The sequence below is a fragment of the Melopsittacus undulatus genome, chromosome 14, assembly GCF_012275295.1.
Source record: "Melopsittacus undulatus isolate bMelUnd1 chromosome 14, bMelUnd1.mat.Z, whole genome shotgun sequence".
NCBI lineage: Eukaryota > Metazoa > Chordata > Aves > Psittaciformes > Psittaculidae > Melopsittacus > Melopsittacus undulatus.
The window spans coordinates 6606285-6617478 of NC_047540.1; the positions used below are offsets into that span (position 1 = coordinate 6606285).

The 11194-nt window shown below is 41.1% G+C and overlaps 1 protein-coding gene across 7 annotated transcripts in view; it reads right to left on the reverse strand.

The window, feature by feature from the left end:
• Positions 1 to 799: 799 nt before the first annotated feature.
• Positions 800 to 11194, reverse strand: part of SRRM1 (serine and arginine repetitive matrix 1) — a 16479-nt gene continuing 6084 nt past the window's right edge. For 5 of the 7 annotated variants that reach the window (XM_034069107.1, XM_034069110.1, XM_031043133.2 and 2 more), the window contains 13 exons: positions 11046 to 11158; positions 10446 to 10646; positions 10059 to 10262; positions 9402 to 9521; positions 7652 to 7923; positions 7430 to 7510; positions 7007 to 7093; positions 6210 to 6354; positions 4256 to 4360; positions 3443 to 3904; positions 2380 to 2566; positions 1968 to 2162; positions 800 to 1769 (listed from right to left, as the gene is read on the reverse strand). In XM_034069107.1, the coding sequence (XP_033924998.1) occupies positions 1665 to 1769; positions 1968 to 2162; positions 2380 to 2566; positions 3443 to 3904; positions 4256 to 4360; positions 6210 to 6354; positions 7007 to 7093; positions 7430 to 7510; positions 7652 to 7923; positions 9402 to 9521; positions 10059 to 10262; positions 10446 to 10646; positions 11046 to 11158 (2277 nt within the window). In that variant the 3' untranslated portion in view covers positions 800 to 1664. The remainder of the gene's footprint in view (positions 1770 to 1967; positions 2163 to 2379; positions 2567 to 3442; positions 3905 to 4255; positions 4361 to 6209; positions 6355 to 7006; positions 7094 to 7429; positions 7511 to 7651; positions 7924 to 9401; positions 9522 to 10058; positions 10263 to 10445; positions 10647 to 11045; positions 11159 to 11194) is intronic. The other 2 variants (XM_034069109.1, XM_034069108.1) reach the window with 2 other exon arrangements.

Here is an 11194-nt window from a genome sequence, read left to right on the forward strand (position 1 = left end):
TTGGAATTTATTATACACATTTAATAACAGCTGATACTCAACATTCAAATGTTGAACTAAGTTTACAAGCACTTTGGCATACAATGTATACTTATGCTAAGAAACAAAGAATTCAGCATATAAGGAAGTGCAGAAGGAAGCTACTTTAAAGGTCTCCCCTTCCATGTAGTATCTACATAAACCTGTTGTATTTTAAACTCCTACATGATGTCAAGTAAAAAGACTAATCAAATATCTACACTTCACTGTGCATATCATATCTACTTCAGATCAGGACAGATATTTCCAAGAGCATGTTCCATTCCTCCTTCCTGAGGAACCTCAGACTAGAATTGATTGGATTTCAGAAACAGAGCTTGAAACTTTTAAAGAATCCAACAGTAGCAATCCAGTGAGTTTCAAATATGGTTATGGGAAGGCAGCAAGGCACCAAGACTCAGACCAGTGTGGACAGGACTAAAGCTCCTCAGCTACATTACTCAAACCTGCCATGTATTCTGTGCAAGACCTTGAAACACTTCACTTGCTCCAACCAGCAATTTCCACCAGCAAATGTTCTCTTTGTTTGCTTTAAGCTTATCCATCCTCACAGAGCTGACCAGGGGCAGACACAATGGGACCATCGCTGAATTAACCAAGGGCTGTTCCTGCTGCCCCAGGGCAGTTAAAAACCAAAAGCCCCAGTTTTTCAGAAGCCAGCATACTGGATCAAATACTTTTTCATATCTGTGTATTCACTAACCCTGTACAAAAGAAAGCTGATTAGCAAATGTAAATGTTCATATAAAAATAGCCAACATCTGTTTAAATTTAGAAATTTATTTTGTTTAATCCACAAGCTTTATATAGCTTTAGTTAAAAAAACAAAAACAAAAAACAGTGAAACATGACAATATCCAAAGTTCAGGTTCCTCAGCCTTTCAAAGAGCACTCTGAAAGTTGCTTATACCATTGAGAAGAACCGTAACGAGACAAGGTTTATGAGTGGGGCAATGACAGCTCACAAACAAAATTCATGAAACTGAAGGGAATTTTTTTTTCTGGGACTGCTGATCATGGAAACTGCCCTTTAAAAAAAGAACATAAAAATACAAATGAAATTCCAGTGTTCCAAATCAACATCAGTATAAACCCACAGTGTCCTGGTAAACAACATGCTTTCATTTATGTACCATCCTGTCACTATTCCTGATCCGCTTTCATGGAGACTACACAGGCAACAGTAGAGAGCATTACAAGATCAGTACTTCCTTGGTAATTCTGCAGTGGTTTTACTTCTGGGCAAGCTTACAAACCAGAGAGGTTAGTAGCATAACGTAAGTGGATACAAAAGAAGCCAAATGAGCCCCTCACTAAAGGCTTTGTTGAATTTCATAGAAACTAAGGGAACCAATGGTCATGTTTAAAACCTTCAAAACAAATTCCTACTGCTTCTAAAAAGTCTCACTCTAAATGAAATTATGTTGACTGCCAATGAAAGAATGTCACTAGTACACTGTGGACACCTCTTGTAATGTAAATCCATGCCCTTTGTACATGGTGAACCTCAACCTAGCAATTATTACAACAAATGTTATATTCTAAAGCTCAAACACGTTTAGCAATTTGAAACTGAATTCTGAGTACAAACCAAATAAAATGTACATTATATCAAAGGATTCGGCCTAGGATGGTGGGGACACTTGCGCCTTCCTCATCGACCTCAGTGCCTTCTCTCGCAGGTGTTTTTCTAGATCATCAAGGTTGTCTTCAGGTTCACTTTCTGTCTCCTTCAAACAGAGAAAGCATTTCTTCACACACTGAGAGCCAAGCCAGGCTGCAGCCCCCCGCCCCATTACAAATCATCCCTTAATACCAAGAGACACCAAGCTCCATTTCTGAAGCAAGTTTAGGATATGAAGAGCATGGTGTATCCATCCCCATCTATCCTCTTATACTGGCCTCTCAACAAGGTACCAGATTCCTACCTTTTTGGGTTCTGTCTCTGCTTCCTGGTCATCCTGTGCTGAGGTGGTATCTGCTGGAGCCACAGCAGCAGCTGGTGCAGCCACTGCAGCCTTCTCCTTCTTATGTTTTTTGTGTTTCTTGTGCTTCTTATCCTTTTTATGCTTCTTATCCTTCTTTTTCTTCTTCTTTTTCCCACCCCCTTCTTGATCTGAATTCTGTAACAAACAATTCAACATATATTACAACTCAGTCCTCAGCTTTGAAAACTTCATGTTACAAATTCTTTTAAAGAAGTTTTAAGTTATTCAATTATTCCAAGGATTACTTCCCCCACCCCATGAGTAACCTCAGAGGTGTTCAGCAGCTAAGTCTTCATGATAATAACTTGTCACATAACCCAAAACAACATTGCTTTCATTAACAAACAAGTACCCTTGCAGGTGATGGGCTCTGAGTTGGGCTTTTAGCCTTTTTTTCAGGTGACCAGTTTGCAGAAGGAGAACGAGACCGAGTGGGAGATGGAGGCCCTTGATGTTTTTTGGGTGCTGGCTCAGGTGATCCTGACGCAGACCGTGATGAAGACACCCGTCTTGCAGATCGCGGACTTGGTGTTGGAGCCCTTCAAAACACAAGAGCTACAATTAAAGATGTTGAGAGGCAAACCAAGGAAGTAAAGAGTAATGAGAATGTGAACTGTATGTATGTGATTATGAGGTGGTTAAGCTGCCACTTCAAAACATGATTAGTTCCTTTGCTAGCAAGTGTTCCAAAGGGCAGAACAATCTAATACCACCATGGATCCATAATATAAAAGGTTTCTTCAACTTGAGAGCTTGTCAAACAATGTTATTACAAATGATTGCTCCCTTTCTTTTCATATGCCTAATTTATAACCCCAATAAGTCAAGAGAAAAGCAACACGATTTTTTCATCCAATGGAGAAAGAGTGCAAGATGTTACATGCAGCTATGTTGTTGTTCTGAACAAATTAAGAGGCCAGCAGCACTTTTGACTGCCTGCTCGTAAGAACAGCAACACACCGAAATAAAAACGTGTAGAATTTTAGCAGTTTATCTTGGATGACCACTTCTGAAATGATTTTTGAGCTAATGAGAAGAGTTATGAATTTCAGAGGCAGTTCATTTTTCTTTAAACAAAGCTAGCTACAAAACTCAAACTTCTTTCCCCCTGCTCAGTCCCAGTGCTTTGCTGTGCTATGAAAAAATCCCTCTCACTCTGCATAAAGTCTCTTCAATGCTCTCCCTGTGCTGCACTTTATTTCAGCAGATGCTTCCAACCTAATAAGCTTCTGACAAATCAGCATTATGATTCTGGAACCCAATAGAGCCACCAACGCTTGAGCAACCTAAAGACATGAGAACCTTTTTATCACAATCCTTTGCTAGTGCCAGTGCACTAAACCCAACCAACCAAAGGGAAAAAACCAAACAAAACCCCTCACAAAACCACCACCACCAAAGATAGATTCTTTTACTTTGTCTTCTTAGGTTCTGGCGTTCTTGAAACCCTCCTGATGGGTCTAGTGCTTGGAGATGGAGACTGTCTTCTCTGGGGTGAAGCTGAAGCTCCCCTTCGTGGTGGTGGTGGGCTTGCAGAGGTATGAGAAGCTCTAGGCCGTGGTGAAGGTGAATGCCTTTTGTTTTGTGGAGGAGAACGTGTTTCCCGATTGGACCTACTGGGAGGAGATCCCTTCCGGTGCTTGGAAGATTGCGAAGGTGAACGCCTTTTAGCAGTTGGTGAGCACCTCTGTTTTGGTGGTGGTGAATGGGAGACTCTGCGTTTGGACTGCGGAGAAGGGGATGCCCTCCGTTTAGGTGGAGGAGGAGGAGAGGCTGTTCTTCTCTTCGGTGGTGGTGAAGGAGAATATCGTCTCTGTATTGGTGGAGAGTATCTCCGTGGAGAAGGTGAGCGTCTGCGTGGGGGTGGTGATGGAGACCTATGGAAAAAAACACATGTTCAGGTGCCACATGGGCATGTGAATTAGCTGCAAGTGCCTTGCAGGGAAAAAGAACTCCAAAAATTCTTTAAAATTTCATTTAATACCAAACTTTCAAAATCACCTTAACGGGTGTTAGTCAGTATCTGCTACAGCAATCAAATGATAACCAGGCCACACACCTACTACATCCAGTCTCACCAGCAAAACTACACTCCCCTCATTAAGCTGGGAATTAGGGAACTGGTATCCTGGCATTTCGGTCTCCATGGTGGCATTTCTATTTCCATGTCCTAGCTGGCAGTCAAAAAAGCAGAAGCCCCCACTCCGAGATACAATGCAGTACGTTACCTTCGACGAGGCAGCGAAGGGGAGCGCCGGCGCCGCGGTGGAGGGGCAGGGGAAGGGGTGCGTCGCCGCCGCGCCGGTGGAGGTGAGGGGCTTCTCCTCCTCCGGCTGCAGAGAGAAAAGGATGGCTCAGTGATGTTCAACAGGAGATTTCTTTCTGTTCTGCTTTCCCTGTACACAGGATCTTGTGCATGCACTTCAACATGAGATTCTATTAGAACTACAGATGGAAAAAATCAAAACCACCTCTGTTGTAGCGCAGTGATGTGACTGCTAGATCCCACCTCAGGGAGGAACCTGGAATGCCCAGCTGTGTCCAGCAGCACAGAACTGCCCTCAGTAGCAGTCTTGACTTGGACCAGATTACACAGTGTGAAACTACTCTTGACACAGCCTTGACACAGCTCTGAGATCCAAAATTACTTATTGAAATAGAGAGAGAAAAAAAATCAGAGTTGTTGCTAAGCTGCAGCTATCTGGATTATCCATAAAACAAGGCATTTTCTGCTCTGCAAGGTTTACAGCAGACTTCAGAGAGGAGAAATTTTTCACCAGATACACTTTCCTGGACTTTCAAATGAAAGAAATATTGATATTTTGTAAAATAAAACATTCCTTTTTGAAAAAGTTATTAAGACAAAATGACTGGATAAAGCACAAGAGTAATGAAAATGCAAAGCAGCTCAGCTATATAAAGTATTTGATTTCAACTACACTGGTGGTTGTTCTCCAGGGCAATGAGTTAACACTTTTTTACACATAAGAGTTTGCTCAAAATGTAACTTTTATGATCTGAAAACCCACCAGCCTTGAAATGTCATGGTAGTCCTAATCAAACGTGCATTCACCCAGGAAGCACTAGGTAAATTTAGTATGCTGTAGAACAAATTAATATCTTTGGATTCCAGTGTTTTACTTAGAATTGTTTGACAAGATCCATAAATAGAATGGTTTGCATTTGTAGTAGTCATCCTTAATCTCAAACATCATGTATGCTGTGACTACTCTAGCTAGGTCTTCATTACATTGCTCACAAGGGTCATTGTAGCAGATTAATAGATCCATCAAGCATCCAGCTTCCTGCACCTCCCTGTATCCTGTAAGTAAACTATTTCACTATTTCACAATACTTTCTACACAAGAGAAAATAAAGTAGGTGTTTACTACTAGTCTACTACCATTAGTAGTTCAAAGTATGTAAAGAATTGAGGAATGAGACTATCTGTGACCCAGAGCATCCAAGATCTTAAATAATTTGTTGCAAATGTACAGAATGGTGTTAGCCAGAACGCCAGTGGCAACAACAATACAAGGTGATGCTCACCCACTCACTTTACAACCCTGTGCAAATGGAGTAAGAAACATCCTGAAGAATACAAGCACTCAGCTGTTTTCAGGCATCAGTAGATGCTAATTAACATTGGTGCTACTAGCTGTTACAGCTTATGTGAATTAATACAGTGAGAAATGAAGGAGACAGCAGGTGTTCCTAAACATGTTAAGGAATCACCCGGAATTTCCCATACCTTACTACTATGAGTGTGCAAGTCCAAAGGACAAAGAATGGCAAGTACTAATCTATGACAAAATAAATGAGAGCTTATCTAAATGATATTCCATATGCAAATCCTATTTAACAGATTCACTTCTAACCAACCTTTTCATCACTGGTGATTGCCACCTCTTTTCCATCTGCATCCTGACAGCAGTGGAGAAAAAACAAAACAGAACAAATCTATCTGCCACATATTTGAGGCAAGAATGAACACATTCAAATGAAGTTCACAGTAATTCTTACCAAAGAAGCGTAACAAAAACGCAACCTTAAAACAAGGTTGGGCACACTAGACAACTTAATTCTGCTGTGTATTTTGTTGATAGTTGCATAGCAGAAACAGCAGCATTAACTGAACAGTTAGAAAAGACCTTGGTTATGCTCAACTTAAGAGGGAATTACCGAGGGGAGGATTCCTTCGGTCGCCTGCGTGGAGATGGCGATGGACTGCGTGAATGGGAATGGCGTCGGCGCCTACCAACTTCCCCATTCTTCACATTGGATCTTTTAGGTCTTTCCTCTTCAGATGACGATGAAGAACCAGAATCTATAAATGTAGAAGAATCACTCTCTGGAAAATGATTCTTACACTATTAACATAGTTGCTGTTAGGGTTGTACTGCAATTTAAACTACTAACCTCCTCTCCAACAAGGTAAGAAGTCTCTATTTAAAAGCAGTGCAACTAAAAATATTATTTCAAGTGATAAATATATCCATCAGAGCTGAGGAAAAACATCTGCAGCAACCTAACTGGCCACATAAAATTTGACTAGCCAGGTAATTTAAAAGATGAACTGTAGTTACTTATAAAAACAATAGTGAACAAAACCCCATACCAAGCGGAAGTTAATTTACTGATCTCAGGTATAAGAGTCCAAAATATTAGGAAATAACCTATTGCAACAACAGGTTAGGTAATCCACAGCAAACAACATTGGTGTATGTCACCAAGAGTTCAGAAATGCAAATTTATCAAAATCCATTAATAAGACAGGTATCATAACTTGTAGAAGTTACACTTTATTTCTCTTGAGCAGCAGTTGAAGTGACTTCATAACAGGTGATAAATCTGTAAGTAAGTTTTGCAACAAAACTGCAGTGCACAATTTCAGTAAGTATTTGAACCTAACTGCTAACTACTTCCCGCACAAGTAAACTAAAACAAATGCAGTTTTAGGAAATCTCTATCATCCATACCAGATGAAGACTGCTGGTTCTGCCTTCTGTACTGACGCCTCTGTTGAACAGAGTCCACTGCAGCCATTTTACCTCCTTTATCTTCTTCTGAAAAGGCACATGCATGGACAGAATATTTAAACCAAATATACAAATTTGCCTTATTCACACAAAGTCATACTAAAGTAGATCATCAATCAATCTGCTTCCCCCTCCCCCAGTCTCAAGATAACGTTGAGGCTCGAAGACACTTTGGCTGAGCTTTTTTCTTCACAAGAAAGCTTGGACATAAAAGTCTGAGTGATCATCTTTATACATCTGAAAACTCTTGCTTTCAATGCCAGTCCACCAAGAGGGTTCAGCACTTTAACACTGCCTTTATTTGACAAACATCTCTGATTAAAAGCCCCACCCAAAACCAGCACAGAAAAGCAAGAGCCATACCTGATTCTGACAGTTCTGCTTTCCTCTGTTTTGGTGCTGGCGAAGGAGACTCTCGTTTTTCAGTACTCTTATGTTTGGGTGCTGAAAGACAAAGTCAAATAACTCAGTTGCAGCTCTTAACATTCCTGCATGCTTTCCTGTCATACAAACTGTACACACCATCATTGAGAAAACAAAGGCACAAATGATAGAGCTGCTGAGATATAAGTTCTATTTCATCACCTGATGCTCTGCTGGGTGAAATGGAGCCACGGCTTTTCCTTGCACGATTTGACTGCTGGGGTGTTGGAGACCTGCGTGGTTTTGGAGGTGGGCTTGCTGGTGGGGATGGTCTGTGCCTCCGCCGAGGAGGGCTTGCAGAAGGAGAGAACCTACGTGTTTTACGAGGCGGACTGGATGCAGTCCTTTTAGGTGGTTTCTTTGGCGGTGATCGGGAACGTGAAGAGGAGGAGGAAGAGCTACTGCCTGATAAGGATGCTGATGACCGTCGTCTCCTGTAAATCAAAGATAACATTAGATTCTGACTAGCCAGCTTAAGAAATGCTTGAGCATGAGCAGAAAATTACATGTGTTTGCAAGCACATATACAGAGCCTCATACAACAGCACTTCTGAAACATGGACAGCCTTCAACCCTTGGTTTGTGGAAGAAAAAATAACAACCAATCTTTCACAGTTAATTGTTAGTGTTCCCTTTGTTTGCTTTCTGTCAATCTACAGACTACAACTAAGCTTTTGTCCTGGAGGCAATTAGTTTTGTTTGGGCTGACTTCTGAATGGTTAAGAGAATTCTCCATGTTAGCACATGTGACTGAATGATCTTCACAACAGATCTCTTTTAAGAGAGTTTAGTGTGCAAGTACACTAAGAGGTTTTTTACCAAGAGGTACAAATTTCAAACAACTCAGAACCCATCTCTCCATTCTGGTGGTTTAGTCTGTCATCTTTACTTTGTAATTTTAAAAAGGTAGGGCCTCTAGAATTCTGCGGCAAAATTTGTGGCAAGTTCTGTTGCAATTGTGTACCTGCAGAATCCACCTTTGGCTGCAGAATTCCTGAGAACCTGGAAAAAAGAAACCCTACCTTGAGTGAGATAAACATTTGCTGAAAGGGAGCTCTTGTACATCTTGCAAAATACATGTTTGATGCTTTCTCCACAGTTTTCCCATTTGTGTTAAATGGACATATTTATAAACTCAAGGAAAAAATATGATACAGTCATCACCTTGTCAGAAAAGGGAAGAACTGTTGCTTCCTGAAAAAAAGAACAACTGCTGTACACAGGAAGCATCATGTTAACTCTCTTCCTACGAAGAGGGTAAGAATCTAGTCTCTTCCTATGAAGGCAAATGTCTGTTTCAACACAGCCAGAAGTACACTTTTCTCTGCAAGGCAACTCAGATCTTTGCTACTAGAACAATTGCTTATGCTGTCACAAATGTAACCTCCAGCACCAGACAGCAGACCTTGGGAATGTTTTTAAGAACATGAAGAGGAAACACGTTCCACGTCAAAATTAAATTCTGATTGTAATTTTTATGTGATAGAAATGGAAGTCATAATTTAAAAACTCCCAACAAGGCAAATCCAATTTGTCCTAATTTCTTCCCCAGGCAAAGGGAAAAAAGAAAAGCGTTCAGACTTAAGCAAAAGTGTCATAAAAGATGTCATGTCAATCCACACTGAAGCTATCTAGAGCCATTGGAAAGTTATTCTGAAAATGGCTCTTTTCTACAAGGTGGAACTCTCAGCAGTATTTCAACCCAAAAGAAATTGGTTCACAGATACTTTTATGTTTCCCCACTACACATTTATGAAATAAGACACTGCAGATTTACATCACTCAAATCATATGCCTGACAGTATGAGACAAACAAGGGATGTTTGAGAGCACTCACTCCTCACAACTAATGTTCCCCCTTCGGGTTTTAAGGTGTAACATTTTCAGCTCTCTCAAAGAAAGGGAACCTTACCGCCTCACAGGGGATCTGCTTCTTCTGTGCCTGGGGGGTGGAGGCATTCGCCTTGGAGGGCTCCTTCTCCTCGGAGACGGCCGTCGTCTTGGGCTTGGTCGCCTTCTAGGGGAGTAAGACCTGTCATAATCAGAAATTCACATGAAAAGCAACTATCTAATTTTCAGAGTTGAGGATATTTATCCTCAGGGCACTGAGCGGGAAGTTGCTTTTCTCCAAGTGCATCACATTAAAGTAGCATTTAGACTGATGCACATATTCAGACACAATCAGTGCTTGAAGTTTCCCAACACCTCTACTAAATAGTAAAATAATCCAAAAAAAAAGGAAAATGCAAGTAATTACACCTTCAGCAAACCTATCCCCTTAAAATGCTACACAAGTCTCACCATCTAACAAGTGCCATATTCAGCAGTCAACACCCCATTCCTCCTCCAGTCAGTGTTAGTCACTGTGAGCATCTTCTAATGAACCGAAAAGAAGAAAACAACTCCCACATTTACCCACTGAAAGCATCTTCCTCATTTGGCCTAAAACATCCATAGCCCAGCTCCTCTAAGAACATCACTATTTACCTGAGAACGTTACATTAAGTGGCACCTTCAGAAGAAAATATTCAGTCCTCAACCTTCATATCAAGATAAATTGAAGTCCTACCTCGACCGTGATCTATGACGCCTTCTTGGCCGAGAATGTGATGGAGAACGTGATCGAGATCTTGATCTTGACTTGGACCGAGTTGGGGATCTTTGACGAGTCTTCTCTTTTTCCTTCTCTCTCTCCTTCTTTGAATTGCGTTCTGGTGAAGTTTCCTTAGTCTCTGGTACAGGAGGTTCAAGTTTAGGAGCTTTTGGGATATCACTGTTAAAAAAGAAGATTTCATTTTAATAATCTTACTAAGAATAATAAATTGATTCCTTTGCCATTGCAGAAGAATAAGGAGAAGTAGACACTCCCCCAGATCAAGACCCAAACAGGTATCAAGATAATTCACACTTTTTAAAAGGTAACATACAGTTCTGTGCACAAAGTTACCATACTTACCTGTTTGAAGCTGGCTCTTGAACAACAGTCTCCTTTGGTTTCACAGAGGGTTCTGGTTCAGGAGTCGCCTCTTTTTTTTCTGGTGCAGGAGTAGCACTACGGCTCTTGGTTCTGTGGTGAGGGGAGCGGGAATGGCTGCGCTTCCGCTCCCTTCTGAGAGGTGATGACCGCCTTCGAGGAGAAGGAGACCTTGATTTGCGTCTGGGAGAAAGAAGTGCCACTTAATAAAGAGTGGACAAGGTAACAAACCCTGTGCTATTCAGCAGCCAAGAGCTCTTCTGAATAAGGCAGACTCTCAGTACTGTTTATAGCAGTCAGATCACATGCAGAATTGCTTTGTATGCATTTTCTGCTAGTAACTGGCAATTAAAATGTCAAACAAACAAAAAACTCAGACCCCCAAACCCCAACCAGCCTGAACAGATAAAGCATTGTGTAAACAATACCTATGTCAAAGCTGCTCTAGTTTTATTTGCAGTCACTGTTCAGTATATGACAAGCTAGCCCCCAAGAACAGCTACGCAGAGTAGTCAAGTTTCTATGCCTTGTGTGCCTCACTCTGCTGCAGAGGACCGTTGACACACTGTGCATTTTCATTACCTTCTTGGACTCTTGGATCTGTCTCTTTTTTCTCTGTTGTCTTTGTCTTCCTTATCTCTCTTCTCCTTGTCTTCATCTTGTTTCTTCATAGAAGCCAGTTTCTCTTGCTCTATCTGTACAACCAAATATGACCACTTAACTCTGAGGCA